The 27,453-nt window shown below is 40.9% G+C and overlaps 2 protein-coding genes and 1 long non-coding RNA gene across 17 annotated transcripts in view; 2 read left to right on the top strand and 1 right to left on the bottom strand.

Moving 5' to 3' along the window:
* The window catches only part of LOC121039332 (uncharacterized), a 17,992-nt gene extending 15,268 nt beyond the window's left edge, over positions 1 to 2,724 (top strand). Inside the window, exon 2 of the long non-coding RNA XR_005794714.1 lies at positions 1,844 to 2,724. This is a non-coding gene — a long non-coding RNA (uncharacterized LOC121039332). The remainder of the gene's footprint in view (positions 1 to 1,843) is intronic.
* AQP11 (aquaporin 11) overlaps positions 1 to 10,489 on the bottom strand; it is a 21,137-nt gene extending 10,648 nt beyond the window's left edge. The window contains exons 1-2 of the mRNA XM_040489454.1: positions 9,656 to 10,489; positions 2,146 to 2,262 (exon numbers count right to left, since the gene is read on the bottom strand). Coding sequence (XP_040345388.1) covers positions 2,146 to 2,262; positions 9,656 to 10,277 — 739 coding nt within the window. The 5' untranslated portion in view covers positions 10,278 to 10,489. The remainder of the gene's footprint in view (positions 1 to 2,145; positions 2,263 to 9,655) is intronic.
* Positions 10,490 to 10,616: 127 nt separating this feature from the next.
* Positions 10,617 to 27,453, top strand: part of LOC121039330 (uncharacterized) — a 38,508-nt gene continuing 21,671 nt past the window's right edge. For 7 of the 15 annotated variants that reach the window (XR_005794701.1, XR_005794703.1, XR_005794699.1 and 4 more), the window contains exon 1: positions 10,617 to 10,932. The gene's annotated coding sequence lies outside the window, so the exon portion shown is untranslated. Of the gene's footprint in view, positions 10,933 to 12,498; positions 12,589 to 25,898; positions 26,202 to 27,453 lie in introns of those variants that run through there. The other 8 variants (XR_005794705.1, XR_005794706.1, XR_005794713.1 and 5 more) reach the window with 5 other exon arrangements.

Below are 27,453 nucleotides of genomic sequence, written 5' to 3'. Positions count from 1 at the left end.
CACGGACCGCGAGATCGTGACCTGGCTGAAGTCGGACGCTTAACCGACTGCGCCACCCAGGCGCCCCTATTTTTGTTCCTTTTAAAAATTATTTTGGAAAGCACTACTTTTTAGTATTCTTTCAAGTAATGGATGAAATAATTCTTTAGTCATAGGCCTACTGTTAACATAGTAGTTGGAGCACAATAACAAATATATAACATTAATAATACATGTGGGTTGTAAATATGACATTTTAAGAGAATATTTCCAAACAAAAACTATCAGTAGACCTATCCAATTAGTGACCTTTATAGCTTCATGAACTTCAATGACCTTTTTAATTTTTTGAAATCAAGAGTAGAGAAAATTTTAAAGAAGTTACTGGAAAACATGAGCAATCTGCAGAACTGAACAACAGCTGCCATTGTTAGCACTTTAAAATACAGATTTTCTCTGGCATTTTTCATGTTTAGGTTGTTTAGGTCCACAAATACCATGACTGAGCATAACAGGCACTAACTGTGAAATAAAAGCATGGAAGGTGAACAGGAGGAGTCAGGTGTGACGGCTAGTCAAACCTATTATGCCAATGTTCCCATCTAGATATACCCAACTTTCTTTCTTTCTTTCTTTCTTTCTTTCTTTCTTTCTTTCTTTCTTTCTTTCTTTTGACAGAAATGAGCAATAAGAAACAAAAACTGCTGTGGACAAAAAGGATGAAATAATAAAGACCAGGCATCCTCACATTCATTTATAGTTACAATTTATAATCAGGCTTAAGAGAGATGATGAAACAAAATCAAGAAATGCTGATAACTTATACACCTGTTTTATATATGTTTTTTATATATCTTACATATCTGTTTTTATATATCTGTTTTATATAACTGATCCAGATAGTAATAACAGGAATACAATTTGTGGATAATTTTAAAACTATATTTATTACAGGTATCCATTGTTTCATGAGATGCTCTTCTGCAAAATGAGTCAAATTTGGAAAAAAAAATTCCTTTAGCACGAAAGAAAGGCGTTTTTTGTTGTTGTTGTTGTTGTTTGTTTTTTTTAAGTAATCTCTACATCCAGTGTGGGGCTCGAACTCACAATCCCAAGATCAAGAGTTGCATGTTTTACAGACCGAACCAGCCAGGCACTCTTGAAAAATTATTTAAAAAAACAAAACAGGGGCGCCTGGGTGGCGCAGTCGGTTAAGCGTCCGACTTCAGCCAGGTCAGATCTCGCGGTCCATGAGTTCGAGCCCCGCGTCGGGCTCTGGGCTGATGGCTCAGAGCCTGGAGCCTGTTTCTGATTCTGTGTCTCCCTCTCTCTCTGGCCCTCCCCCGTTCATGCTCTGTCTCTCTCTGTCCCCAAAAAAATAAACGTTAAAAAGAAAAAAATTTAAAAAAAAATAAAAAAAACAAAAAAAAATTTTTTTTAACATTTTTTATTTATTTTTGGGACAGAGAGAGACAGAGCATGAACAGGGGAGGGGCGGAGAGAGAGACACAGAATCGGAAACAGGCTCCAGGCTCTGAGCCATCAGCCCAGAGCCCGACATGGGGCTTGAACCCACAGACCGCGAGATCGTGACCTGGCTGAAGTCGGACGCTTAACCGACTGCGCCACCCAGGCGCCCCAAAATAAAAAAATTTTTTAACGTTTTATTTATTTTTGAGAGAGACAGAGACAGAGTGTGAGCGGGGGAGGGGCAGAGAGAGAGGGAGACACAGAATCTGAAGCAGGCTCCAGGCTCTGAGCTGTCAGCACAGAGTCCGATGTGGGGCTGGAACTCCCGAATGGTGAGATCATGACCTGAGCTGAAGTCGGATGCCCAACCAACGGAGCCACCCAGGCGCCCCAGAAAAATTATTTTCTTAATGGAAGGAATGACTCCTCACTTTTTGGCCCATATTATCTGAGGGTTTCTTAAGGTGGTATCATGCATGGAACGGACTACCCTTAACTACGTAATTTTGTTTCTTTGAAGATAAAAAGTTCTAAAGGATACTGTACACATAAAGTGTTATTTCAGGTATGTTAACTACCTTTTTCATTTTCTTTTTGTACATACTCTGGCTTTGGTAATTGACATGTTACAGTGATATTCCTATCGTATTTTAAGATACCCTAATCTTTTAATCATATTAATAAAAATATGCTTACCTAAAGAAGGAGCGAGCCAATATACTATAAAAAATCGAAGGAATGCTTCATCAAAACACTTCAAATGTAGTGAAAGTGCCAAAGCTGGATTAAATACAGCTCCTGTTAGACTTCCTCCTGTAATACATTTTAAGCAGAGTGATACCAAACCATATATTTAACATTTTCATGTAACTAGAAATAAAGGGCTTACTAGATACAACTACTTTGTTTTAGGTGTTTAAGTATTCTTATGCTATAATCTTCCTTTGCAGAACCACCGTGCATATTATAGAGTATAAAAATAGATTATAGATGATAATATGCCAGGTATTAAAAAAGGACATAAGAGTTTTAATCCAGTGCTTTTCCTATGTATTACAGAATGCACATTGAAAGTTAATCTACTCTATTATTGTTCCTACAAGTTTATGAAATGGGAGACTTGGCTGCCCATCTTAACATTCACCAATTTAAATGAATGAATAATAATGAAAATAAAATGAAAATACATTTAAAATGGACACAATGCCCCAGAATCCTCTTGGACTTAAGTATATCTTTGTGTTTAAAACAAAAGTAAAATGGACCAAAGCGTTATCATTGACTCTGTTTTTACTTCTCAACAGAGAGAACCCTGAAGAAGGGACTGTGAATGGCATGTGAATAAAGTGGTTACTAAATTTTTTTAAATAAAAAGAGTGGTCGTGTACAGCTGGGAAAGATAAGCACAAATTCTAACTGTTGATTGCTTTTCAGGATTCATGGTACAGCTCTACACCCAGGTCCTCTGACATGGGGCCTAGGAGTTTATACTTCTGGCTGGCCTCACAAGCAAGTGAGAAAAAGCAGAGGAGGCTGGACTTCCTGTCTGGTGGTACCAGACCTGTGGCTCAGCTTTTCAGAACACACTCTAAGAATATTCCTGAGACAATGACATTTCTGTTGCTTCTTCCGTGTGGAAGCTTGGGCACACACATCTGCCTCTGACTCAGCCACAGAGACAGATCCCAAGATCTTCACAAATTTTACCCTGCCATGTGCCACTAGAGTATGTTGCCTTTATAAAATGCAGTAAAATTAGAAACTAAGTGACCCTTTCATAAGATTTCACTAATGAGATTTCATACTTGATAAGGCTGAAAACAAGCCATGCCAAGATGAACACATTGACCAGTGAACTAAGTTCACTCCGTGGCTAAGAGTTTTTCCTAGCACACCAGCCTCACAGCATGATTCATATTCACGTCCCAGCAATTCTAAATGATACCATGTCATGGACCTTCAGAATCATTCTTGAATAGTCAATCCCGGAATGTTAGACCTGCAACTGCCAAGCACCAACAGGATTGTCAATTCAGTTCAATAAAAAAATTGAGTTCCTATATACTAGACATTATGGGTAAAAAGATACTGACTTACACAGGTCTTTACAATACCATGTAATATAAGCTATTATAATATTAGTGACCTGTGATTTTTTTTTTTTAAAGACATGGATCAGTAAAATAGAAAACCACCACCCTCATAATTAGCTCACTTTGGTGTTCCCATTAGGTCTTTGTTATTTCCATTAAGTCCAAAAACACGATCTATCAGTCTTCTGCCATCCTAAAATTCAAACTACTTCACTCTCCTATCTTCGGATCCTCACATGTCTAATTCTATTGAATGTGACGTGGTGAAGCTGCTCCTCCTACCAAGAGGTAAAGTCTATTCCCCTCTCTTGAATATGGACTGGCTTTCAACTTGCATTGACAAACAGAATGCAGCAGAAGTGATGCTGTGCTAATTCTGAACATGACGAGTGACGCTGAGTGAATTACAGGTCTCAGTAAATCCATCAGCTTCCACTTTTTGCTCTCTTGGAACAGTGCCCTGACCATGTAAGGAAGCTGGTCTAGGCGGCTGGAGGATAAGAATCCACATGGAGTATAACTGAGGCACCTTAGCTGACAGTTGCCACCAACTGCTGGACACGAGTGAGGCTACCTGGGCTCTTCTAGCACTGCCAACTGCCCAGCTATAAGATCTCAGAGGAATTTCCACCTAATCCACAGAATCATGAAAAACAATAAATTATGATTTTAAGCAATAGTTAACTGATACAGAAATTCTTTATCAGGAGTAGGTTCTGTGTCAACAAAAGCCCAAAACATGTGGCTTTGGCTTTGACATTTTAGACTATATACCTCTTTTTGCATGGGGCTGTCGTATGCATTGTGGGATGTTCAGCAGCATCCTTGGTCTTTACCCACTAGATGCCAGCACATCCATCTCCCCCACCATTGTAACATTTAAAAATGTGTCCAGACATTGCTGAGTGTTGCCTGGGGAGTTTTCCTGCTGAAAACTGCTGTTGTAGAGAACTACTGATACTTGTTTACAAGTAGACATACACAACGTTGTTTACAGTAGCAAAGAACTGGGGGAAACCTGAGTGTCCATTCATAAGAAGGTAGCTAAATAAGCAAGCTTCATAATTTGGAATTACATTCAGTATTTTGAAATAATGAGAGAAATCTCTTTACTACTTAACACTGGTAGATCTCCAAGATACCACTAAACGACCACCACCAAAAAAAGTAAACTGCAAAAAGGCATCATACCTTTTACATTAACATGAACATACATAAAACAATAGTTTATATAGGGTCTTATCTGTATGTATAATAAATCACATAAAGAGTTTGGAAAGACATACACACATGCATGTGCAGAGGACTATCCTTGTGGGAAGAGCAAGCAAGGAGGGAGAGGGGACAGGCATGGATGGTGGCAGTCAAAAGGCACTTTTAGTCTCATCGGTAGTGTTTCAATGTTTTACAAAAAGAACAAACACATTCATGCATTGTGCAATTAAATGTGAATTCATCAGGCACAGGACTAACAAAATGGCTTTGAAAAATGTTACTATTTATTGACATCTGAAGGGGAGAAGTCATAATAAATATATATTGAAGAAGAGGTATCAATGGGAAGATAGAGCTGGCTGATTGCCCAGAGTCTTACAGGACAGCACGAACTTGGTGAAATTACCACAGTTAAAGACTGAGTCAAAGTCCAAGTTACAAATCTGGCAATTCTAGATACTAACGTTTCTCAATACTCCTAAAGGGAACCAAATTCTCTATGACAGGATGACACTAATTACAATCACAAGACTCATGTATAAGCCAGAATGTCAATGAACTAATTTACAGTGGAGGCTAGCCCTTTCCAGTGACCAGAATATTTGTGCCAGGTACTATGCTAAGAACTTAAAACACATTATTTATATTCCTCATAATGGTCCCAAGAGATAGATGCTATTATTCTCCATTTAAAAGATGAGGAAGCAGGCCTAAATTAAGCATCTCTTCGAAGGGCATAGTACAACTCCAAACCTGTGCCCTTAGCCACTATATTAATAAATGTTTTGGACCTTTGTTTGGAGCAGTTTTTCATTTGTAATTTAGCACTTATTTCATATGGTTATTGTATTGAAAGCAAACACATGTAAAGGACTTAGTTCCCTTCTCCTTTGACAAATAACCTTACCTATATTCTTCATCATTTAGAAGGATACCAAAAACTCCTGAATGTAGTAATGAAATGAATTAAAAATACTACGAATTATTCAAACAATGTATTAGGCCAATTTTAAAGCCCTTAGGTGTAAAATATAAAATACCAGATATATATTATTTCTTCTGCATTTTTTTTTAAATTTTTTTTCAATGTTTTTTATTTATTTTTGGGACAGAGAGAGACAGAGCATGAACGGGGGAGGGGCAGAGAGAGAGGGAGACACAGAATCAGAAACAGGCTCCAGGCTCTGAGCCATCAGCCCAGAGCCCGACGCGGGGCTCGAACTCACGGACCACGAGATCGTGACCTGGCTGAAGTCGGACGCTTAACCGACTGCGCCACCCAGGCGCCCCATCTTCTGCATTATTTTTTAATGTGAATAGAGTATTTGCTAATTCATTCATTCACTCATTCCAAAAATACTATTTATTTGTAACAGGTGACACAATGTTAAGACCTGGTTATATGTTATAATGAATAAAACAATTTTAGTTTCTGTATTCATAAAGCTTTCTGTCTGGTGGAGGAAGAGCTCTGGAAACAAGTATATAATTAAAAATTCTACAAAGGAAATGAAAAGGTGCAGTAATAAAGACAACTTAGACATGTAAAATACCAGATTTTTTTTCAATGTCTAATTACAGTTGACCCTGGGACAACATGGGTTTGAAATGCATGGGTCCACTAATATGCAGATTTTTTTGACAAATACAGTACAGCAATGTAAACATATTTTCCTCATGATTTTCTTAACGTTTTTCTCTAGCTTACTTTATTATAACAGTATAGTATATAGTACATATAACATACAAAATACATGTTAATCAACTGTTAATGGTTAAGGCTTCCAGTCAACAGTAGGCTATTAATTTTGGGGGGAATCAAAGTCATACATGGATTTTTTACTGTGTAGGGGGTCAGTGCCCCTCACCCCTGCATTGCTTAAGGGTCAACTGTAATTACACAATGAATGCACCTCTGTCTTATCCTGTTCATTGAACTAAATTCTCCCAAAATCTAAATTAAGGAAGATTTGCTTGAAATTTACATTAATAGTTTTATAGCTCTAATATGTTAATAAATCACATAGCATTTTTGTTTTACTTTATTTGGGAAGACAATGAATACATGTTAAGTGGCAATAACATCAATGGCCTCCATGTGCACATCAAAAGTCGAGGGTGCTAAATCAATAAATAGAGAGCCAGACACATGGTCACTGGCTGTTGGAGGAGCCTGGGCCATGTTGCTGGACTGTTATGTTCTGTAATCTTAAAATACAAAACCAGTTACCTTGATGCGACCTGTACTGGTGACTTCTCAGTGCTCTCAAAGTACAAGTGATTAAAGAAACATCCCAGCATGCAACTATGTCAAATCAGTACCAATAGTATCTTAGAAGTTAAAAGACATATCAAGCTTGTAATGAGACCTGACTTAGCTGACCCTTCCCCTGGCTTTCCTTCCCTCTCCTTTCTTAAATCCTTCCTACAAAAGCCTCACTTCTGCCTGATAAAACAGAAACTCAACCAGTCCGAAGACAGTTCATTCCATCTGGAACAACTTTGGTCTAAAGTTATGTCATATACATAGAAAATAATGGAGAGTGAAATGGCTTAGTATAGCAACACCCAAAGTGTATTCTCTCCTGCTACATACTCCTAGACAAAATGATTTCATAAGTTTGAAAAACTTCCATATTCTCCTTTTGGAGTTCCACAATATACAGCAATGTATACAGAGCAGTAAAGGCTCTTTAAAGTCTTAATATTAGAAAATCTGTTTAATCCAGTGTTTGCCAAACTTATTTGCCAACAGAATCTTTTTGTAACTTAAATTGTTTTAATTATGGTGAAATACGTAGGGCATAAAACATACCATTTTAGCCATTTTAAGTGTATATCCAGTGGCAATAATTACATTCACAATGTTCAACTATCACCATTGTTTCCACAACGTTTCCATCACCCCAAATAGGAAATCGGTACCCATTAAAGAAAGTCCCTATTCCTCTCTGTCCCCTAGTCCCTAGTGACCTCTGTTATACTTTCTGGCTATACTCTCTGGCTATCCAGAATTTGCCTATTCTGGATTTCTTTATAAGTGCAGTCCTGCAACATTTGTCCTTTTGTGTCTGGCTTATTCAACTTAGCATAATGTTTTCAGGGTTGATTCATGTCACAGTATTTATCAGAACTTAACTCCTTTTTATGGCTGAAGAATGTTCAATTGTATGTACATATTTTTGTTACTTTTGAGGAATGCAGTGTAGGGATGCTGATAATGAAATGAGTATAACCTTTAACGTCAGTACCATGATTCCAGCACATTCTAGCTGTGTGACCTTGGATAAGACATTTCACTTTTGTGAGCCTCACTTTACTTAAAATGGGAATAATATATCCATCAGTGAGTTTTTCTAAGGATTAACTAAGATAACTCATATATATTTCCTGTATTGGTATATTGCCTGATGAATATTCTTATCTCCCTTATATTGGCGGAAAAGAAAGATAACAATAGATCAATTTCTGTAACAGTAGTAATTCATAGTTGTCTATTAGGTTCTACCCCTGCAAACAGTCTCCAGTGCTCTCAGTACTTAACCCACTAGCCACTGGCCACTTGAAATGTGGCTACTGTAGCTGAGGAACTGAATATTTAATTTTAGTTAATTTAAATCTAAATAACCACATGTGGTTAGTGGCTTCCAAATTGGCCAGCACAAGTCTGGATGAGAGCAGTGGTTCTCAACTCTAGTTTTATGTTGGGATTATCTGGAAAACTTCAGGATACACCATTAATTATATAAGTACAGAGCTAAACAGTGACATAACTTTTTGCAAGAGATGATTCTCTTCCTCCATGTGGCATGCTTGTTCTTTAGCCAAAACCTAAAACTTTAATAAGCAGCTATTCACCAACCCCTCAAATATACATATATGCTTCCCTCTCTTCTATACCTTTTATTTCCATCTGTGTCTACACAAAGTATAGTACTAGATCTAAAGGAGGGAAGCTGGATTGGAAAGTCTTTCATTTTTATCCTGGGAAGCCAAGCAAATGTTTAGGAGACCTTATCCTTAGGTTTGCTTCTATTCATAGTTCCAATGGGTAGAAGATAGACTCTTACCACTAATTTCCTTTTATCGGAGTCCTGTCTCCAAAACCTTTTATATGGTCTCAATGAAGCTACTTTGTTGTAATCATTTAAAATGACACATTTCATCATTAAAATTTTGTTGTTTGGATTTTCTTGTCCCATTTAGGATATCCAGGTTACCCACTGCATCTGACATCTGTCAAAGTAGACAAATCGGTTGCAAGAAATCAACAGATTTCTCAAGTTACTTGTTTTTAAAAAGCATCTTTAATTTCAAGCAAGTTTTAATTTCAAAACACATCTTTCTTTATAGGTCACTTAAAAGTTCTTCTATAACTCAAGATGACTTGTTAAGGAAATAAGAAGTGACTTTAATTCTGTAGAAAAAGAACTAAATAAATTAAATTAAAATTTAAAAAAAATAAAAAGAACTAAAAACTACAGAACTTCTACTCCTCCCTCTGACTACTAACCAGTCATGTAGCCTGTGCTTTAAATTGGAAGGAGCTTTTTAAACTCACGATCATTTTTCAGTCAGAGTGTCAGGTTGGCATGAGGGAAGAGGTAGCTGATAAGTTATCTTTCTTCTCTACCATTAAAACAATCCCTTTGTAGGACATTTGAACCCTTGGCAATATCTCACAAGATCTCAGTTTCAGCACAGTAATGGCTCCTGAATGGAGGATCTAGATGTCTGCACTACTGGTAAAGAACACGCTGCAAAACGGTCAGAATAATGGAGATACCAATATTGACATCGCAGATGTGTAGGGCTTTCAAATGTACCTTGGTAATGAACTTAGAGCCTCAGGTCATAGAGGCTCCGGACATGCCATGTGTTTTGTGGGAATAACAAACCTGTGTAGACCAAAAAGGTGATGATTGCTGCCAGCAGGTGGATACGAAGCTTGGTTCGGACCTCCTGGAAGTGCAGCAAAGCGCTGTGGAAAATAAAGGAGCAGATGGCCTCCGTGATGATCGCTTTGGGCAAGTCCACTTGAATGGGATTCCTGCAAGCGAAGCTCCTCTCGTCGAGGTGATACTTGCTCAGCCCCAGGCTCCACAGGACGCTTACGCAGTACCTGCTGCACAGGGCACCAATCAGCTGAGCCGACAGCCTAAGGGCACCCGTCTCGGAGGACATTCCCCCCAGCAACATCTGCATCATCACGCCGCACGGGTTGCTAGAGGTGCCCACCAGGGTCAGGCCATGCACCAACGAGAAGAAGTACACTAGCGTCAGCGGCCAGGTGGGGTGCGCGGGTTCCTGCTCGCTCAGCAGTTGCAGCTCATGGGTGCAGCAGCAGAGCTGGAAGGTGGCCAGAAACTCCAAGACGAAGGTGTGGATCATCGTGAACCTGTGCAGCTGCTGCCGGGTGACCACGCGGGCCAACCCCATGAACAATACCAGCAACAGCATAAGCCCCAGCGAGGTGCAGTTGTCCTGCACCTCGGGCCAGAGGCCCCGCAGCGCGGTCATGGCTCTCTCCAGGCCAGACTAGGCTGCCCGCTTGGCTCTGGCAAAGGCAGTTTAGGGGCGGGAGTCCGAAGTCCCCAAGTCCTCAGCCCCGCCCCCTCCTCACGCCCCTGGGGCGGGCCGACTTCTAGGCCAGAAGGAGGCCCCCGGGCGTCGCGCTAGAGGACTCCTCCCCCCCCTCCCCGACTCGGAGTTAGGGTGTTGGGACCAGAGCCGGGGAGGAGGGGAGAGGAGGGGCGGCAAGGGAAGCTCTGCTAGGGCACTAGCTGAAGGGCCAACGGTCTGCGGAGGTCTGAGGTGCCCACGCCCCCTCGGCCTCCCTTAGGAACTGGAAGCGGGCGCGAGTCCGGCAGGGTGCGAAGGGACGCCGCTCGCCGGGACCATTGCGCATGCGCGCGGGGGCCCGTGAGCCCTTGCGAGCAGCCGCACCGGGGACCCCAGGACCCCAGGCCGGGGCTGAGGGCGCTTTCGACCCGCACGGAATGGAAACGCGCGCGTTCGCTGCGATTTGACACTTGCTTTGAAGGGAAGACCTTGGTTTTCCTTCCTCGTTCCTAAACCGGTAAAACCGCCCTACTGGAATGACTCCTAGAGATCATCTCGGCCAACCACCTCGTTTTTATTAATGAAGCGACTGAGAAGACGGGAGGTGACGGAGGTGGGGCGCAGAGGCCAGGGGTGGTTAGCGGGAGTAGACTTTGGATTCGAGGGAACGGGGTTTGACCTGTGTGAACATGGGCACGTAACTGGGTTTCCTTGAGCTTTAGTTTTCCTCAGCTCCCTCACAGGGTTGTGGGTCATAGCACCTCCTCACTTTGTTTGGAAAAGCATGAAGGGGCGCCTGGGTGGCTCAGTGGGTTGAGCACTGGACTCTTGATTTTGGCTCAGGTCATGATCCCCGCGTTTTGTGATCAAGCCCCAAGCCTGCTTAGGATTCTTTCTCTCCCTCTGCCCCTCTCCCCTGCGCTCTCTCTCTCTCTCTCTCTCTCCCCTCTCTCTCAAATAACAAAATAACATGAAAACACTAGCAAAGAGAGCCGAGCACACAGAAAGTGTTCAATAAGTGCTAGCTTAAAGTCTGGTAATGCCAGAGTCCAGGGCTCTTGCCGCCGCCGCGGCTCACTCTCAACAGCTCACCTATTTGGGGCGGCCCATTGTGCGTGAGCTGTTGGAGAAGGTCAGGGATTCCTCCGACCTCGCACCTAGTCTGGTTTTGAGCTAATGCCACAGGTGTCAGAGTTTGCGGAGGGGAGAGGCGGGGGGGGAGGCAGGCTCAAATGCCTCAGCCCCGTCCCACCTCCGTCTTGCCGCCACCACCGGGCTCTCTTGACCAAGAAAAGAGTCCACATTCTTAGGAGAGAGGAACAAAATGAGAGGAATAATTAGCCTGAGCTTCCAGTGATAAGAGGGCACTTGGCAGGTGTTCTTGATGATTCTCTTCAGCTTTCCTCCCCTTTCTCAACTTGTCCTGTTTTTTCGTTTGAGGGAGAGAGAGCGAGAGAGCGCGCGAGAGCGCAAACACCAGCAGGGGAGAGGGGCGGAGGGAGAGAGTGCGAGCGAGCAAGAGACGCCTAAGCAGGCTCCACATTTCGGGGCGTAGACTGTTGAGGGGCCTGATCCAGGACCCTGAGATCGTGACCCGAGCCAGAATCAAGAGCCGGAAGCTCAACCGGCTGAGCCACCCGGGCGCCCCACAACTTGTACTTTAAAAAAAATTTTTTTTCAACGTTTATTTATTTTTGGGACAGAGAGAGACAGAGCATGAACGGGGGAGGGGCAGAGAGAGAGGAAGACACAGAATCGGAAACAGGCTCCAGGCTCTGAGCCATCAGCCCAGAGCCTGACGCGGGGCTCGAACTCACGGACCGCGAGATCGTGACCTGGCTGAAGTCGGACGCTTAACCGACTGCGCCACCCAGGCGCCCCAACTTGTACTTTTAAAACTAATGAAAGTTCTCTTTACAACTCCGAATTGGGGGGGGGGTGCGGAGAGACATTCTCTGCATTAAAAAATAAGTACTGGGGATGCCTGGGTGGTGCAGTCGGTTGAGCGACTTCAGTTCAGGTCATGATCTCACGGTGTGTGAGTTTGAGCCCCCCATGGGCCTTGCTGCTGTCAGCGTAGAGCCCGCTTGGGATCCTCTCAGCCCCTCTCTCTCTGCCCCTCCCCCACTCCCGCTCTCAAAAATAAACATTAAAAAAATAATGAAAATAAACACTTGCACCTTTCCTTTTTCCTGCATTGGTGCCTGCTGAAGAATTTAGAGTAAAACTAGTCGCTGCTGTCCAAAGGGGTTGCATTTAAATCAGTCCTGTGAGTGTAACCCTCTCATTGCTCCCCTTTACTAAAAGTCACTTGAGAATGTGAATATATTTTGTTTACTGCTCTGCTGATAATTCACTGTCATTAGCAAGAGCCATGTAGAAAACTTAGTCTTTTGAACTTTGATTAGAAATTTTAATATATATTGTCATTAAAAAGATTTGGGGCATCATTTCAATTAGAGAACAAGAGCAGAAGAAAACCAATGACTTGTAATTGAGTATTTCACATCACATAAATCAATCTGTTTTCAGAAACAAAAAAATCTCTACTTAAATTACCCTAATTCCTTCAGCAAAATCGTCTGTTGATATGGGTGACAGAGCTGCATCTTGCAAACCCAGATCTTAAAATTCCAATTCCCAAGACCAGTATCTTTGTGAAAAAGAATGACTTACACGGGTTGAGAATATAAATTAGTATTGGATTATAACTCAAAGTATAAACTGAATATCCATGAAGTTATACTTATATACATAAATAATTGAATAAGGAGTCTAAGCATAGCTCTTTGCTTGTTAAGTGTGGACTATGCATATTGACTTACTTTCAAAGAGAATACTATGGAAAGGTGTGGTGGGGGGAAGATGAGAAAGAGAAACTTTGCAGTGGAGAAACTTGACAAACACTATCTCAGCTAAAGGATCAAGGTTAACATCCACAGTGATGTCATGTTGACAGTATGTACCCTTGATAGGATGTAATGAGAATGGCCTGTAATGAGAATGGTTTTCCTTTCCAAAACGCATAACCCCAAATAATCATGAGAAAAACATTAGAGAAATTCCAGTTGAGGGCTATTCTACAAAATGCCCCTACCAGTGTCCCTCAAATTGCTGAAGCCATAAAAAGAGAAGTCTGAGAAACTGTCACAGCCAAGAGGAACCTAAGGAGATATGATGACTAAATGTAATGTATTGTCTTGGGACGCCTGGCTGACTCAGTTGGAGAAGCATGCGACTCTTGATCTTGGGGTTGTGAGTTTGAGCCCCACGTTGGGGGTAGAGATTAGTTAAATAAATGCACACACAAAAATAATAAATAAAGGTGCCTGGCTGGCTTAGTTGGTAGAGCATCTGACTCTTGATCTCAGGGTTGTGAGTTCAAGCCCTACATTGGGCGTGGAGCCTACTTAAAAAATTTTTAAAGAAAATTTAAGTAAATAAACAAACAAATGTAGTTTCATGGATGGGCTCTTTGGACAGCTAAAGACGTTAGATAAAAACTAAGGAAATCTGAATAACATTGGGACTTTAGTTAATAGTAACATATTAATATTGGTTCATTAAGTATGACATGTTCCATAGTAATGTAAGATGTTAATAATAGGGAAAACTGTGGAGTGCCTGGATGGCTCAGTCAATTAAGCGTTGGACTCTTGATCTCAGCTCAGGTCATGATATCACGGTTTGTAAGATTGAGCCCAGCCCGCATCAGGCTCTGCACTGAGAGTGACAGCATGGAGCCTGCTAAGTATTCTCTGTCTCTCCCTTTCTCTCTGCCCTTCCCTTCCTCTCTCTCTCTCTCTCTCAAAATAAACTTAAAAAACAAAAGCACAAACAAAAAAAAATAATAGGGAAAACTGTGTGGGGCATATAACTTTCTGCGGTTGCAACTTTTCTGTAAATCTACAACTATTTTTGTTTTTTAATCTATAACTAAAATTAGAAGTTTGCTAAAAATAAAATATCACATAGCATAGGAGTTGCTGTTAAAAATTTTTTTTTTTTTAGTAGAATTGGAACACCAGGTGGTTTCAACAGAGCCTGAGTTGGCCCCGGTGATTCTGGCAATGACAAGAGATGGTGAAAATCACCACAACTATTTAGGAAGAAAAGCTTCAGCACAAGATCTCAGTTGCCTTGGGGCAGTCCTGTGTGGGCACCAGCAACTGCTGAGTTCTTTGGGCAGCTATCAGAGGCCTGCCTGCCCTTCAAGCCTCAACAGAACAAGAGGGGTTTCTACAGAGAGCCAGAGCTGGGGCAGTCAGGAAGAAAATGGCAGTGAAGACAACTGTTCTGGAGGGGCACTGGGGACTTCACAAAACCATTTGGGAGACAATAAGGAAGTTTGGCTTTCCTGCAGAATGAATGGAAGCAGAGCCAACCAATTACTCTTTCGCAACTGTTGTTGCAGTCCCTTATTTACCGTGAAGGACGCTGTTGCCTGAAAAACAGGTCTGCAAACTAAGAGGACTTATTGCTAAGGTATCTGTGAAGCTCTTTAAAATCTGTTAAATATACAAATTTATAAAATATGCACACACACACACACACACACCCCTGCACTCCCCAAATGCAATTTAACTACCTGAGTCAGAGTGTTGTTTTTTTTTAATATAAAAGTTAAAACTGAGTACACAGATGCCAGAAGTCCCTTTCATTACACCTCATCTATTAGAAATACAAACCTCAACCAACTTGTTTTTCAACTTCTTTTTGTCGTTAATGATGGGACTGGTGATTTTTTTTTTTTTTTAATTTTTTTTTCAACGTTTATTTATTTTTGGGACAGAGAGAGACAGAGCATGAACGGAGGAGGGGCAGAGAGAGAGAGGGAGACACAGAATCGGAAACAGGCTCCAGGCTCTGAGCCATCAGCCCAGAGCCTGACGTGGGGCTCGAACTCACGGACCGCGAGATCGTGACCTGGCTGAAGTCGGACGCTGAACCGACTGCGCCATCCAGGCGCCCGGGACTGGTGATTTTGAATGTATGCCTAAATTTTTGTTTTTGAATTTAACTGGACAAATCTGATTCTTGCCAGGTTTATCAACTCCTTGAGTTCTAGTTACGGAGCTACCTCTTTCTGAATTTCACTCCACCTAACTTCCTTTTTACTGTTCCATTTCTGATGCTCAACTGGCTATTTCATCTTTACTCAGCCTTTCTTACAGTGTGTACTATGACTGGCTCTTTTATGTTAAAAGTGAGATTTGCATTTTTTAGTAGGATAACTCTTCCCTTATCTCTAGATGCAGAACAAAATCTAAATGGGTCTGTCAAGAGACACCCTAGCCCCAGGACAAGACTTGTTCAATGAAGGTTATGGACAGAATAACTAATAGGCTTTTTACCACCATGGAGTCTTCATTCATTCAACAAGTATTTATTGAGCATTAGTTAGGTGCCAGCCAGTACACTAGGCACTGTAATAATAAATACTATCTCTTTACTCTTGGTGCTTAAGCTATTGAGAAAGACAGTATTAAACACTGTTTAAGTATTATGCATATTAAGATGGGGAATATTCAGCTGTCATCTGTACAGTTATGGTTTTTCATCTTTTAGGTGGGGGAAGTCCTAGACTCCTTGCATTTGATCAATGTCATAGACCTTTGCCCTAGAAAACAAACATACCCTCAAAATCTTGCCAATAATTTCAAGTTATTCATGTGTCCTTTTGAAGCCTTTCCATGCACTCTGGGTTTAGGATTCCTACCATAAATGAAAAACACTAAAATCAGATGAAACCAGAAGAAGCAGGAATCCTAAAATATATGAAGGGGAAGAGAGACAAAGTGCTGAGGAGTAAGAGCAGCAAGAATGAAAAATACGTTTCCACAGATTTATTTTAACATGTGTTATCCCCAGCCAACATACATAATTAATGCTTCCTGGAACAATCCCCTATGGAGGAACCAATGCCCCACCAAGTGAACCTTGCCCTCCCATACAAGAACACTTTAAGAAGCTACCAGCTCCTTCACCTTTATAGCAACATGATGAGTGGTAGGACATGCTACAAATCAAAGCTAAGCAGGATAAGGGGGATGGACAGTTACTGGGACTTTGTGTGTTTGTGTTATTTTATATAGTTATACAGACTATCAAGGAAGCCTTCTCTGATAAAGTGATATTTGAGAAGAAAATTGTAGAAGTAGGGGAGCAAACCATGTGGTTTTCTAGGAGAGCCATTAGGACAAAGGGAGCAGCAAAAGGGAGGAGGCCAGTGGGCAAAGCAGAGTGAGTAAGGTGAGAGAATGGTGCGAAATGGGGCCAGAGAGGGAGATGTATGTGTGTCAGGTGTCCAAGGGTTGAGGTGAAAGGGTCAGGGGTAAGAGGTAGAATCTGAGGGGACCAGATTCTGATGGGATCATAGAATGAACGCTATTAGCAATGGGAAAACTGCTCAGGGAAACCCACCAGGTGTTTTGCATTGCAATACCCACAACAGCACAAATGCTGAAGTGGAGGAGTGGTTAGCCATATTGGATAATGGAGAGAGGTTTACTGAGCTTTACCTTACCAAGGTAAGGGTCCATGTGTGTTAAATCTGGACACCCCCTCTGTGTGTGTGTTCGAGGGGGTGGGAATAGGGTGGAGCCCGGAAACTGAAAGAACAATGGGGAAAATACTTAAGGAAGCCGTCAGAAAACAGAAGGCTAGGATATCTTCAGTGGGAAGAGCTCAGAAATAGAGAAAAGGAAAAGGATCAGGAAAGAAGGGAAGGGAGTAAGGAACCAATACATGTCAAATGTCCACAATTTTCCAGGATCTTGACATATATATTTTAATTTGGCTTTAAAGCAGTACTATGAGATGGGTGTTATTGTCCCCATCTTATAGATAAGAAAATTTCAGACCCAGAAAAATTAAGTAAATTGACAAGGCGATACACTACTAGTAAAGAGTAGGAGAGGCAACTTTATTATTTTGTCTTCAGTTATTATCTATTTTCTTATGTTGTTGTATTGATTCATTCCTAATAATATATTTGGAGAAACAAAATTATGTTACAATTAGGAAGACAACAAAAGTGCAAAGTATTAGGTATGGTTATAATTTTGCTTATTGGGCTCTCCTCACTGTTGGATTACACACCTGGCCTTACAAAAAAATGCCACAAGATGGCAGCATCTCACTCATTGGTTTGGGGACCACTCAGGTTCCATGGACAACTGTTTTAATAAAAATATTGAATAAAAATATTAGGATTGCTTGTTCTAGCTTCGAGAAGAATGCTGGTGCAATTTTGATTGGGATTGCAATGAATGTGTAGATAGCTTTGGGTAGTATTGACATTTTAACAATATTTATTCTTCCAACCCATGAGCATGGAATGTTTTTCCATTTCTTTGTATCTTCAATTTCCTTCATAAGCTTTCTATAGATTTCAGCATACAGATCTTTTACATCTTTGTTTAGGTTTATTCCTAGGTATTTTATGCTTCTTGGTGCATTGTGAATGGGATCAGTTTCTTTATTTGTCTTTCTGTTGCTTCATTGTTAGTGTATAAGAACGCAACTGATTTTTGTACATTGATTTTGTATCCTGCGACTTTGCTGAATTCATGTATCGGTTCTAGGAGACTTTTGGTGGAGTCTATTGGGTTTTCCGTGTATAATGTCATGTCATCTGCAAAAAGTGAAAGCTTAACTTTATCTTTGCCAATTTTGGTGGGAATGCAAACTGGTGCAGCCGCTCTGGAAAACAGTGTAGAGGTTCCTCAAAAAATTAAAAATAGATCTACCCTATGACCCAGAAATAGCACTGCTAGGAATTTACCCAAGGGATACAGGAGTGCTGATGCATAGGGGCACTTGTACCCCAATGTTTATAGCAGCACTTTCAACAATAGCCAAATTATGGAAAGAGCCTAAATGTCCATCAACTGATGAATGGATAAAGAAATTGTGGTTTATATACACAATGGAATACTACGTGGCAATGAGAAAGAATGGAATGTGGCTTTTTGTAGCAATGTGGATGGAACTGGAGAGTGTCATGCTAACTCAGATAAGTCATACAGAGAAAGACAGATACTATATGTTTTCACTCTTATGTGGATCTTGAGAAACTTAACAGAAGTCCATGGGGGAGGGGAAGAAAAAAAAAGAGGTTAGAGAGGTAGGGAGCCAAAGCATAAGAGACTCTTAAAAACTGAGAACAAACTGAGGGTTGATGGGGGGGTGGGAGGAGAGGAGGGTGGGTGATGGGTATTGAGGAGGGTACCTTTTGGGATGAGCACTAGGTGTTGTATGGAAACCAATTTGACAATAAATTTCATATTTAAAAAATATTGAATAAAAAGTAATGTATCAGTTATAGTCTGTGCTCAGGCTATACTATCTTGCTATACCCATCTTGCACAGAAATACTTGTTGAGAAACAGAGTAAAACCTCCTAAGTTCACAGAAATACATCCATTCATAGGCATTAGGATCTTGACATTTGCCTCCAGGTAAGCAGGATAAAAGAAATGATTTCCAATGTTGTGTGGGAGTTATGGGAAATGGTAGAATGTAGTCCATCAGATTTCCACCTGGGACATCAGAGAAATATGTGTTAAAATTCTAGCTTTGACTCTTAGCTGCATGGTATTGGGCAAACAAAAATCTTTCTAGGGGCGCCTGGGTGGCTCCGTCAGTTAAGCAGCCAACCCTTGGTTTTGGCTCAGGTCATGATCTCACAGATTGTGGGTTCAAGCCCCACATGGGGCTCTGTGCTGACAGTGTAGAGTCTGCTTGGGATTCTCTCTCTGTCTCTCTCTGCCCCTCCCCAGCTTGTGCTCTCTCTCTCTCAAAATAAACATTTAAAAAATATCTTCCTAAACTTATTTCTTCATTTGTAAAATTTTTGCTCCTTAGATTTATTGTGAATTTCAAATAGCACATAAAAAGCTCTTGGTGAGTGTTTGACACTTAGCACTTAACATATAGTAGCCATTACATATTAATTATTTATATAATAATTATTTATTGTTTTTCTCTATCTTTCTAGTGTTAGAAGTATAAGACACCTTAAAAACTATGTAGTGTTCTTTTAAAATTTTGGAAAGTGCGAGTGGGAAAGTGGGGCAGGGAGAGAGAAAGAGAATCTTCAGCAGGCTCCACGCTGGGCCTGATGCAGGGGCTTGATGCAGGGCTTGATCCCATGACTCTGAGATCATGACCTGAGCTGAAATGAAAAGTTAGACACTCAACTGACAGAGCCACCAAGGCACCCCCCCCCCACACACAATTATGTAGTTTTGAAACCATCATAGAAACATAAAGATGGATGGAAATTAAGATGAACACACTAGTGTTTTAGCAAGGCTTGACTTAAAACAACAAATTTTTGTCTCTCTCATTCTTGAAGCCTCCCCCTTCCCTTCACTTGTTTTTCTGTAGAATCCTTTGTTCCAGGAACTTGGTGTCGATATTGACATCTTGCTGACCTCAGTGTATACTCAGTAAAGAGACTGGGATGGTGGGTGCCAGTGCTAGTCATGAGACCACCTTGAAGACATGATGGCACAGCTGATAGCATGTACCAGATTCTACCCAGATCCTGTATTTTCCTATTGAACCCCTCAGCCTTTTACCGCAGGCAAGCTTACAGTCTTGAAGGCATTAGCCTTCTGTAGCCTCATTTGCCTGATGAAGAAATAAACTGTCTTCCTTTTTTATACCCAAACTCTGTGTTTCATATTTCAGCTCCAGAGCACAGAGGTTGGTTTTTGACAACTGTCTAATGGTTCTCGACCTTGTGTGCATATTGGAACAATCTGGGGAACTTTAAAAAAATCTGCTGTCTGTAAATTAGAGGCATCACATTTCCTGATTTCAAAATACATTTAGAAGCTACAGTAATTAAAATAATATGGTATTGACATAGAGACAGACAAATAGACCAGTGGAACAGAATAGAGAGCCAGAAGTAAACCCATGGATATACTACCAACTGATCTCTAGCAAGGGTGCTGAGATTATACAATGTGGAAAGGATAGTCTCTTCAACAAATGTTATTGGAAAACTGGATATCCACATGCAAAAGAATGAAATTGGATCCTTACCTTGTACCATACACAACAATCAACTCAAAATGGATTAAAGACTTAGATATAGGACCTGAAATAGTGAAACTCCTAGAAGAAAACATAGGGGAAGAGCTTCTTGACGCTGGTCTTGGCAATGATTTCTTGGATATGACACCAAAAACATAAGCATCAAAAGAAAACGTAAATGAGTGAGATCATAACAAATTAAAAAGCTTGTGCACAGAAAAGGAAACAATCAAAGGTGAAAGGCAAAGTACAGAACAGGAGAAAATATTTGCAAACCATTTATCTAATAGGGGGTTAACATCCAAAATACACAAGGAACTCTTAAACCTGATAGCAAACAAAACAAAACAAACAAACAAAAAAAACAAGTAGCCCAATTAAAAAGTGGGCAAAGAACTTGAAAAGACATTTCTCCAAAGAATAAATACAAATGGCCACCAGGTACATAAAGAAGTGCTCAACATCACTAATCATAAGGGAAATGCAAATCAAAACCACAATAAGGTACTACCTCACACCTGTTAGGATGTCTATTACAAAAACAAACAGATGAAAGGTAAGTATTGATAAAACTAAATGAAAAATTGAAAGTCCTGTACATTGTTGGTGGGAATGTAAAATGATTCAGCCTCTGTGGAAAATAGTATGGATATTCCTCAAAAAAATAAAAATAGAACTACCGTATGATCCACAAATTCCACTTTTGGTATATATCCAAAATGATTGAAATCAAGATTCTCAAAAAGATATTTGCACTCCCACGTTCATTGCAACATTATTCACAATAGCCAAATGTCCATCAGCAGATGAATGGATAAAGAAAATGTGGTATATACATACAATGGAATATTATTCAGCCTTAAAAAGAAGGAAATCCTACTATTTGTGACAACATGGATGAACTTGGAGGACATTATAAGTGAAATAAGCCAGTCTCAGAAGGACAAATACTGTATGATTTCCCCTTTTATAAGTATCTAGTATCTAAACTAGTCAAATGTTTGGAGGCAAAGAATAGAATGGTGGTTGCCAGGGGCTAGGGGAGAGGGAAATGGGGAGTCATTAAGTGGGTGTAAGGTTTCAGTTACGCTAACTGAATAAACTCTACTGATCTGTTGTACAACATAGTGCATAGTTAATAGCATAGTATTGCACATTTAAAAATGTTAAGAGGGTAGATCTCACGTTAAGTGTTTTTGCCACACACAAAAATGGGACACTAACTTTTAAATTTTTTTTTTTCAACATTTATTTATTTTTGGGACAGAGAGAGACAGAGCATGAACGGGGGAGGGGCAGAGAGAGAGGGAGACACAGAATCAGAAACAGGCTCCAGGCTTTGAGCCAACAGCCCAGAGCCTGACGCGGGGCTCGAACTCACGGAGTGCGAGATCGTGACCTGGCTGAAGTCGGACGCTTAACCGACTGCGCCACCCAGGCGCCCCTGGGACACTAACTTTTGAAGGTGATGGATGTGTTCATTACCTTGATGGTGGTGATAATGTCATGGTTGTACGTATATGGCCAAACTCATCAAATTGTCAGCCTTAAATATGTAAATAATTATATCTCAATAAAGTTTAAAAAAAATATATCTGCTGTCTGGAGGTCCAGCACCAGAAATTCTGATTTAGTTGGTCTGGGGTGCAGCATGGTCATTAGAAGTTTTAAAAACTCTCTGGATGATTCCAATATGCAGCCAAGGTAAAGAAATACTTCGTTAGACCAATATCCTCACTGTAAAGATGGGAAAGAGGCCCTGAGAAAGGAAATGACTTGCCTGTTGAAATGAGATCAAGAACTCAAACCAGGGTCCTCTTGAGCACATAACACTGCTTCAGACTCACTTCCTGTGCTTCCACACAAACACTGTCCCAAATTGTCTCATGTCATATTCCCTGAACACATCGGGTCCACCCCTGTGTCAAAATCCACAGCAATACAAGCTGCCACTGGAGTGCTTATTGTGTGCCAGACACTGAACAAACCAAATTCTATGTGTTATCTGTAATCCATACAGCAAGCTTTCAAGGAAGGCATGAGTGTCCTCAATGGAAGAGGACAAGGCTGGGGGCGCCTGGGTTGCTCAGTCGGTTAAGCGTCCGACTTCGGCTCAGGTCATGATCTCTCAGTTCATGAGTTCAAGCCCCACGTCGGGCTCTGTGCTGACAGCTCAGAGCCTGGAGGCTGTTTCAGATTCTGTGTCTCCCTCTCTCTCTCTGACCCTCCTCCATTCATGCTCTGTCTCTCTCTGTCTCAAAAATAAATAAACGTTAAAAAAAATTTTTTTTTAAAAAAAGGAAGAGGACGAGGCTGATGTTCAAAGACTTGAAGAAACTAGCTGAAAGTCACAGCTAGTGAAAAAAAGCCAGGATTTGATTCAGGTCCACTGGACTTCAAATCTCTTTCACTACACTCACTGCCACCTGTCCCCCCAACCCCTTACCTTCCTGGGTTATTTCTTCCCCAAGAACCAGCTCTAGTTTCACTGTTTACAAAAGCCCTTCCACCCCAGACCACAGAGATCTTTATATTTATCCAGCTTTCATGGCACTAATCACCCACATTAGCTACTTGGAAGGGTCTACCTCACATGGTAATTTCTTGTGTCATGTATATGATCTGTTTCCTTCTCCAAGAGGCTGAGAAGGAGAGGGACTTTCCTCCAACTGTGTTTCTGTCCTGGTCCTGTAGCTGTGTCGAGATACAGTGACTGCAAGATCATAACAGTATTTAGTCCTTTTTGAGACTCTTCCACTGGGAGTATCTGCAGAAGGGGAACACCTATAGGCCCAAGTGGAGTTGAAAATTTGAACTGAGAAAGAATGGAATTTTCCTCAGGTTTGGATTTATAGCAACATTTACAAGTAAGCCTCTAGGTGTCAGTAGAAAGCCTAGTTTTAAGAGTGTGAGAGTCCAATGAAACCAAAATCTTCAGGCTAGGAGTTTTTCTCATTGTAACCATGAAGCTAAAGCTAGAATTCCCTCTGCAACATAACAACACGGAAGCAACATTCCTCTCAGCCCAGGGGTCAGTATAATAAGTCAGCCTCTTCCATGTTTGGACAGCTTTACTGGCATGCTGTTCTTGGTTTTATGTGAAACTCTGCTTCCTTGTAACTTCCACTTACTGTCCAAGGAAATTAAGTGGCAACAGCCCATGCACTGCACCTGGACCCAGGCATATGGAAGGCCTGTTACAGCTGAGTCAGGCCTTCCACAAAGATTGATTACTCTAGGATGTTGCTGGCACCAGTGGGAGCCTTGCTGCTCTGGGCTAAGCATTATCCACCCTCAGAGCATAGGGAAGGAGACAAGAGAGCAACACACCTCTGGCAGGTTGTTATTCTCAACCAGGTTGCTATCATCTCTGCTAGACCCAGAGATGGAGAGAGTGACTCTTTCTAGCAAAGTCCAAAGACCTGGAAGGAAAGAAAAGCCCCCTTTTTACTCTGTTCTTCCCAAGGGCTCTTCTCCAATAGCCTGGTCTTTGCTTAGTCAAACCCATTCTTTCTCCTCAAAAAATAGAGATTATCGCTGTACTTTCTGGTCCCAGCTGTATTCCTGAGAAATATATAGAACAAACCCAGTGTCTCTTCTAGGCATCTGAAGACAAAGATTAAGGCAGCCAACCAGCCAGCCACCCATCCATCCATCCATCCATCCACCCATCCATCCATCCATCCATCCATCCATTAAACATATCTTTACTGGGAGCTTACTATGTATTGGGTATTTAGTATCCTAGTAGGCAGTTAGTAAGTGGCAAATGGTATTATTAAAAATCTGATGATTAACTCAGTCACAAGTAAATCCACTTTTATATGGTGGATTTTTGAAAAGGGAATGGAGAGATAAGGGAACTAGCATTTACTGAATATGAACTACCTACCATGGTGTTAACTGCTTGCTTTACAATGCTCTATATTATTAGAGACCTCCCACCGTCTTTTGAGGTGGGTTATCTACATTTCCATTTTAAACAGGAGGAAGTCAAGGCTTAGAAAGCTTAAGTAATTTGACCAAGGAACTACGGCTAGTAAGTGGTGGGCTGGAGTTTGAATACTGAGCTCTGTAACTACAAAACCACCACACTGTGGGCCTCACACGGGAATCCTTAGGACAGTTGAAGCAACATCACGGTCGCTTCAGGCCATGTGTCTGAAATGAACACTTTTATTTTATCATTCTATTTTTAAAGTAATGCCCAACTCAGGGTGTGAAATCATGAACCTGAGATCAAGAGTCTCATGCTCTAGGGACTGAGCCAGTCAGGCGCCCCTGAACACTGTTTTAAATTAAATTAAATTTTCTTTTCAAGCTTTCAAACCTAAACCCCTCATTCTCTCTGTTGTATTTTTTAAATTAAGTTTACAAAGTGACTGCTTTGTTATTGTTTTCTATAGAAGTCAAATTTCCTGTCAATACTTTTCCATTATAAACTTGGACACATGACAAAGTATATGGAAATCAATAGCAGTAATTTGGGCATTCATCAGTTTCCCTCTAGAATTAGTTCTTTGATTATACTTCTTTTAATGGATAAATCATTGTGATCATATGAAAGAAAATTTTTAAGAAAATAAAAAAAGATTACCCCAAATCTCATATCCTAATACAACTACTTCCATTCTAATTCATACCCATATGTGTGTGTGTGTGTGTGTGTGTATTTCAATTGTAAGTCCTTAATAAATGTAGGCTATTATAACTCCAGATGTTATGTATATATATATTAATTATTTTTTTTTTTTTCTTCACTCAACCTTACTTAGAATCATTTACCCATGTTTCTATGTAGTTTTCCTAATGGTCCCATTTAATAGCTGTCTAATAGCTTATCAAATTTCAGTCTATTTTTAAGGCCTTTAAAAAATGTTTTTAATGTTTATTTTTGAGAGAGAGAGAGAGAGAGAGAGAGACAGAACATGAGCAGGGGAGGGGCAGAGAGAGAGGGAGATGCAGAATTGAAGAGGCTCCAGACTCTGAGCTATCAGCACAGAGCCCTACGTGAGGCTCGAATTCACAAACCGTGAGATCATGACCTGAGCCACCCAGGCACCCCAATTTTAAGGCCTTTAGAAATGAAGTTCAGGGATTACTAACAGGATATATTCTCTCTCTCTTTAATTCATTATTTAAGCAATCTACTTAACCATGACTTTCACTTTTTTTGTTGTATCCATTTTTTTTTTTTTATTTTTTTTTCAACGTTTATTTATTTTTGGGACAGAGAGAGACAGAGCATGAACGGGGAGGGGCAGAGAGAGAGGGAGACACAGAATCGGAAACAGGCTCCAGGCTCTGAGCCATCAGCCCAGAGCCTGACGCGGGGCTCGAACTCACAGACCGCGAGATCGTGACCTGGCTGAAGTCGGACGCTTAACCGACTGCGCCACCCAGGCGCCCCTTGTTGTATCCATTTAATGTATTATGACCTCAAGAAGACAAGGGGTAAAAAAGAAAAAAAAAGAAAAGAGGACAGGGAAATATTTTTGTAGTCAGCAGGACATTTTCGTTTTGGTCTTAGAGGGTTTTGGTCAAAATCAGGTTTGCAATATTGGTATCACAGGAGAATGGCCATGAGTTTAACTGGTGTATGTTTCTTCTCAAGTCCTTAGTGTCCTGATCCATTCCCCTGCTGACTGAAGCCCTCAGCGGTAGCTTCTGAAAACCTATTTAGGCTTCCATGAGTCAGTTAACTCTTCAAGGCTTTGCTTTGTGGAACAGGTACTTCTTGGTAACTGCTTCTTATTCTTTCAATGCCTGCTATCTCTGGCAGCAAGCCAAGTAATGAAGACCACCATTTGGTTGCTGGGTTTTGGTTTGTGTGTGAGTGAGTGCATGCAATCTTAATTGTATCTTCCTGCAATCCCCTTTTCTTCAGCTTAAAGGTCGTCAGAGCCATCAGGAGAGAGACATAAATGTGATCAAAGTTAGAGTTTTTTCCAGCCTATACTGCAGGGTCCTGATGATCTCTAAGGTTTCTACTTGGAAAGGGGAGCTACTTTGACCATTTGACGGTCACCAGATGTCTATGAGGCCTGTCGAGGGGATGGGTCTCTCTAGTTATGCTTCTAGATCTGAAGACGAATTTTCTCTTGGTTTTAAGTAGGAGTTTAGACAGAGGAGAAGAAGACAAAATGTTGGATATGTTCATGCAAAGAGCTTCATCAAAATAGAAGAAATATTAAGAAATTGCAAACAAATGATAAAATGTTTCCTTTTATCTTTTTTTATCTTTTTATTTTTTTCTTTTATCTTTTAAAAAAATATTTATTTATTCTTGAGAGAGAGAGTACAAGTGGGGAAAGGGCAGAGAGAGAGGGGGACAGAGGATCCAAAGAGGGTTTTGCACTAATAACAGCGAGCCCAATATGGGGCTTGAAGTCATGAACCGCGAAATCAGGACCAGAGCCAAAGTCGGACGGTCAACTGACTGAGCCACCCGGGTTCCCTTAATGTTTCCTTTTATCTTAAAACAAGCAGAATTCTTTCTGGATTGATTCATGCTAAACACTTCAGCCAGATGGAACTTCAGTAGGCTGTTGATATTTATGGATTTAGCATTCAAGGTTGATCTTCCTTGAGTAAAAGGAAGTCATATATAATTTTGCTGAGATCCAAATTGCATCCTGTGCACTTGGATATGGACACGAAGAAACAAATTATTTAGTTGGTATGTAACCTTCCTGATGGTCCATCTCTCACATTACATAATGGCTTTGTAGTTACGTACTCAGTATTATGTATGAATTTTGTGGGTGAAAATGTATAATATAGCGGTATATGACTCTTTGGGGATTCTCAAAGTTTTTGGATATATCCTTCAAAACTGTCAAAGTCTATCATTTTACAATTATACTATTATTTCCTGGCTCTGTGCCTTTGGTTTTTTACTCCTCTAGTCTGCCTATCTTTCCCCATGGCCAACTATTAAAATTATACCTAACGGGAGCCTGGGTGACTCAGTTGGTTAAGCATCCAACTTTGGCTCAGGTCATAATCTCGTGGTCTGTGGGTTCAAGCCTTGCATTGGGTTCTGTGCTGACATCTCAGAGCCTGGAGTCTGCTTTGGATTCTG

This window comes from Herpailurus yagouaroundi, unplaced genomic scaffold, assembly GCF_014898765.1.
Source record: "Herpailurus yagouaroundi ecotype Mexico unplaced genomic scaffold, PumYag 180, whole genome shotgun sequence".
Lineage (NCBI taxonomy): Eukaryota > Metazoa > Chordata > Mammalia > Carnivora > Felidae > Herpailurus > Herpailurus yagouaroundi.
Note: the sequence above shows the minus strand (reverse complement) of the source record. Positions and strands in the feature narration are given on the sequence as shown.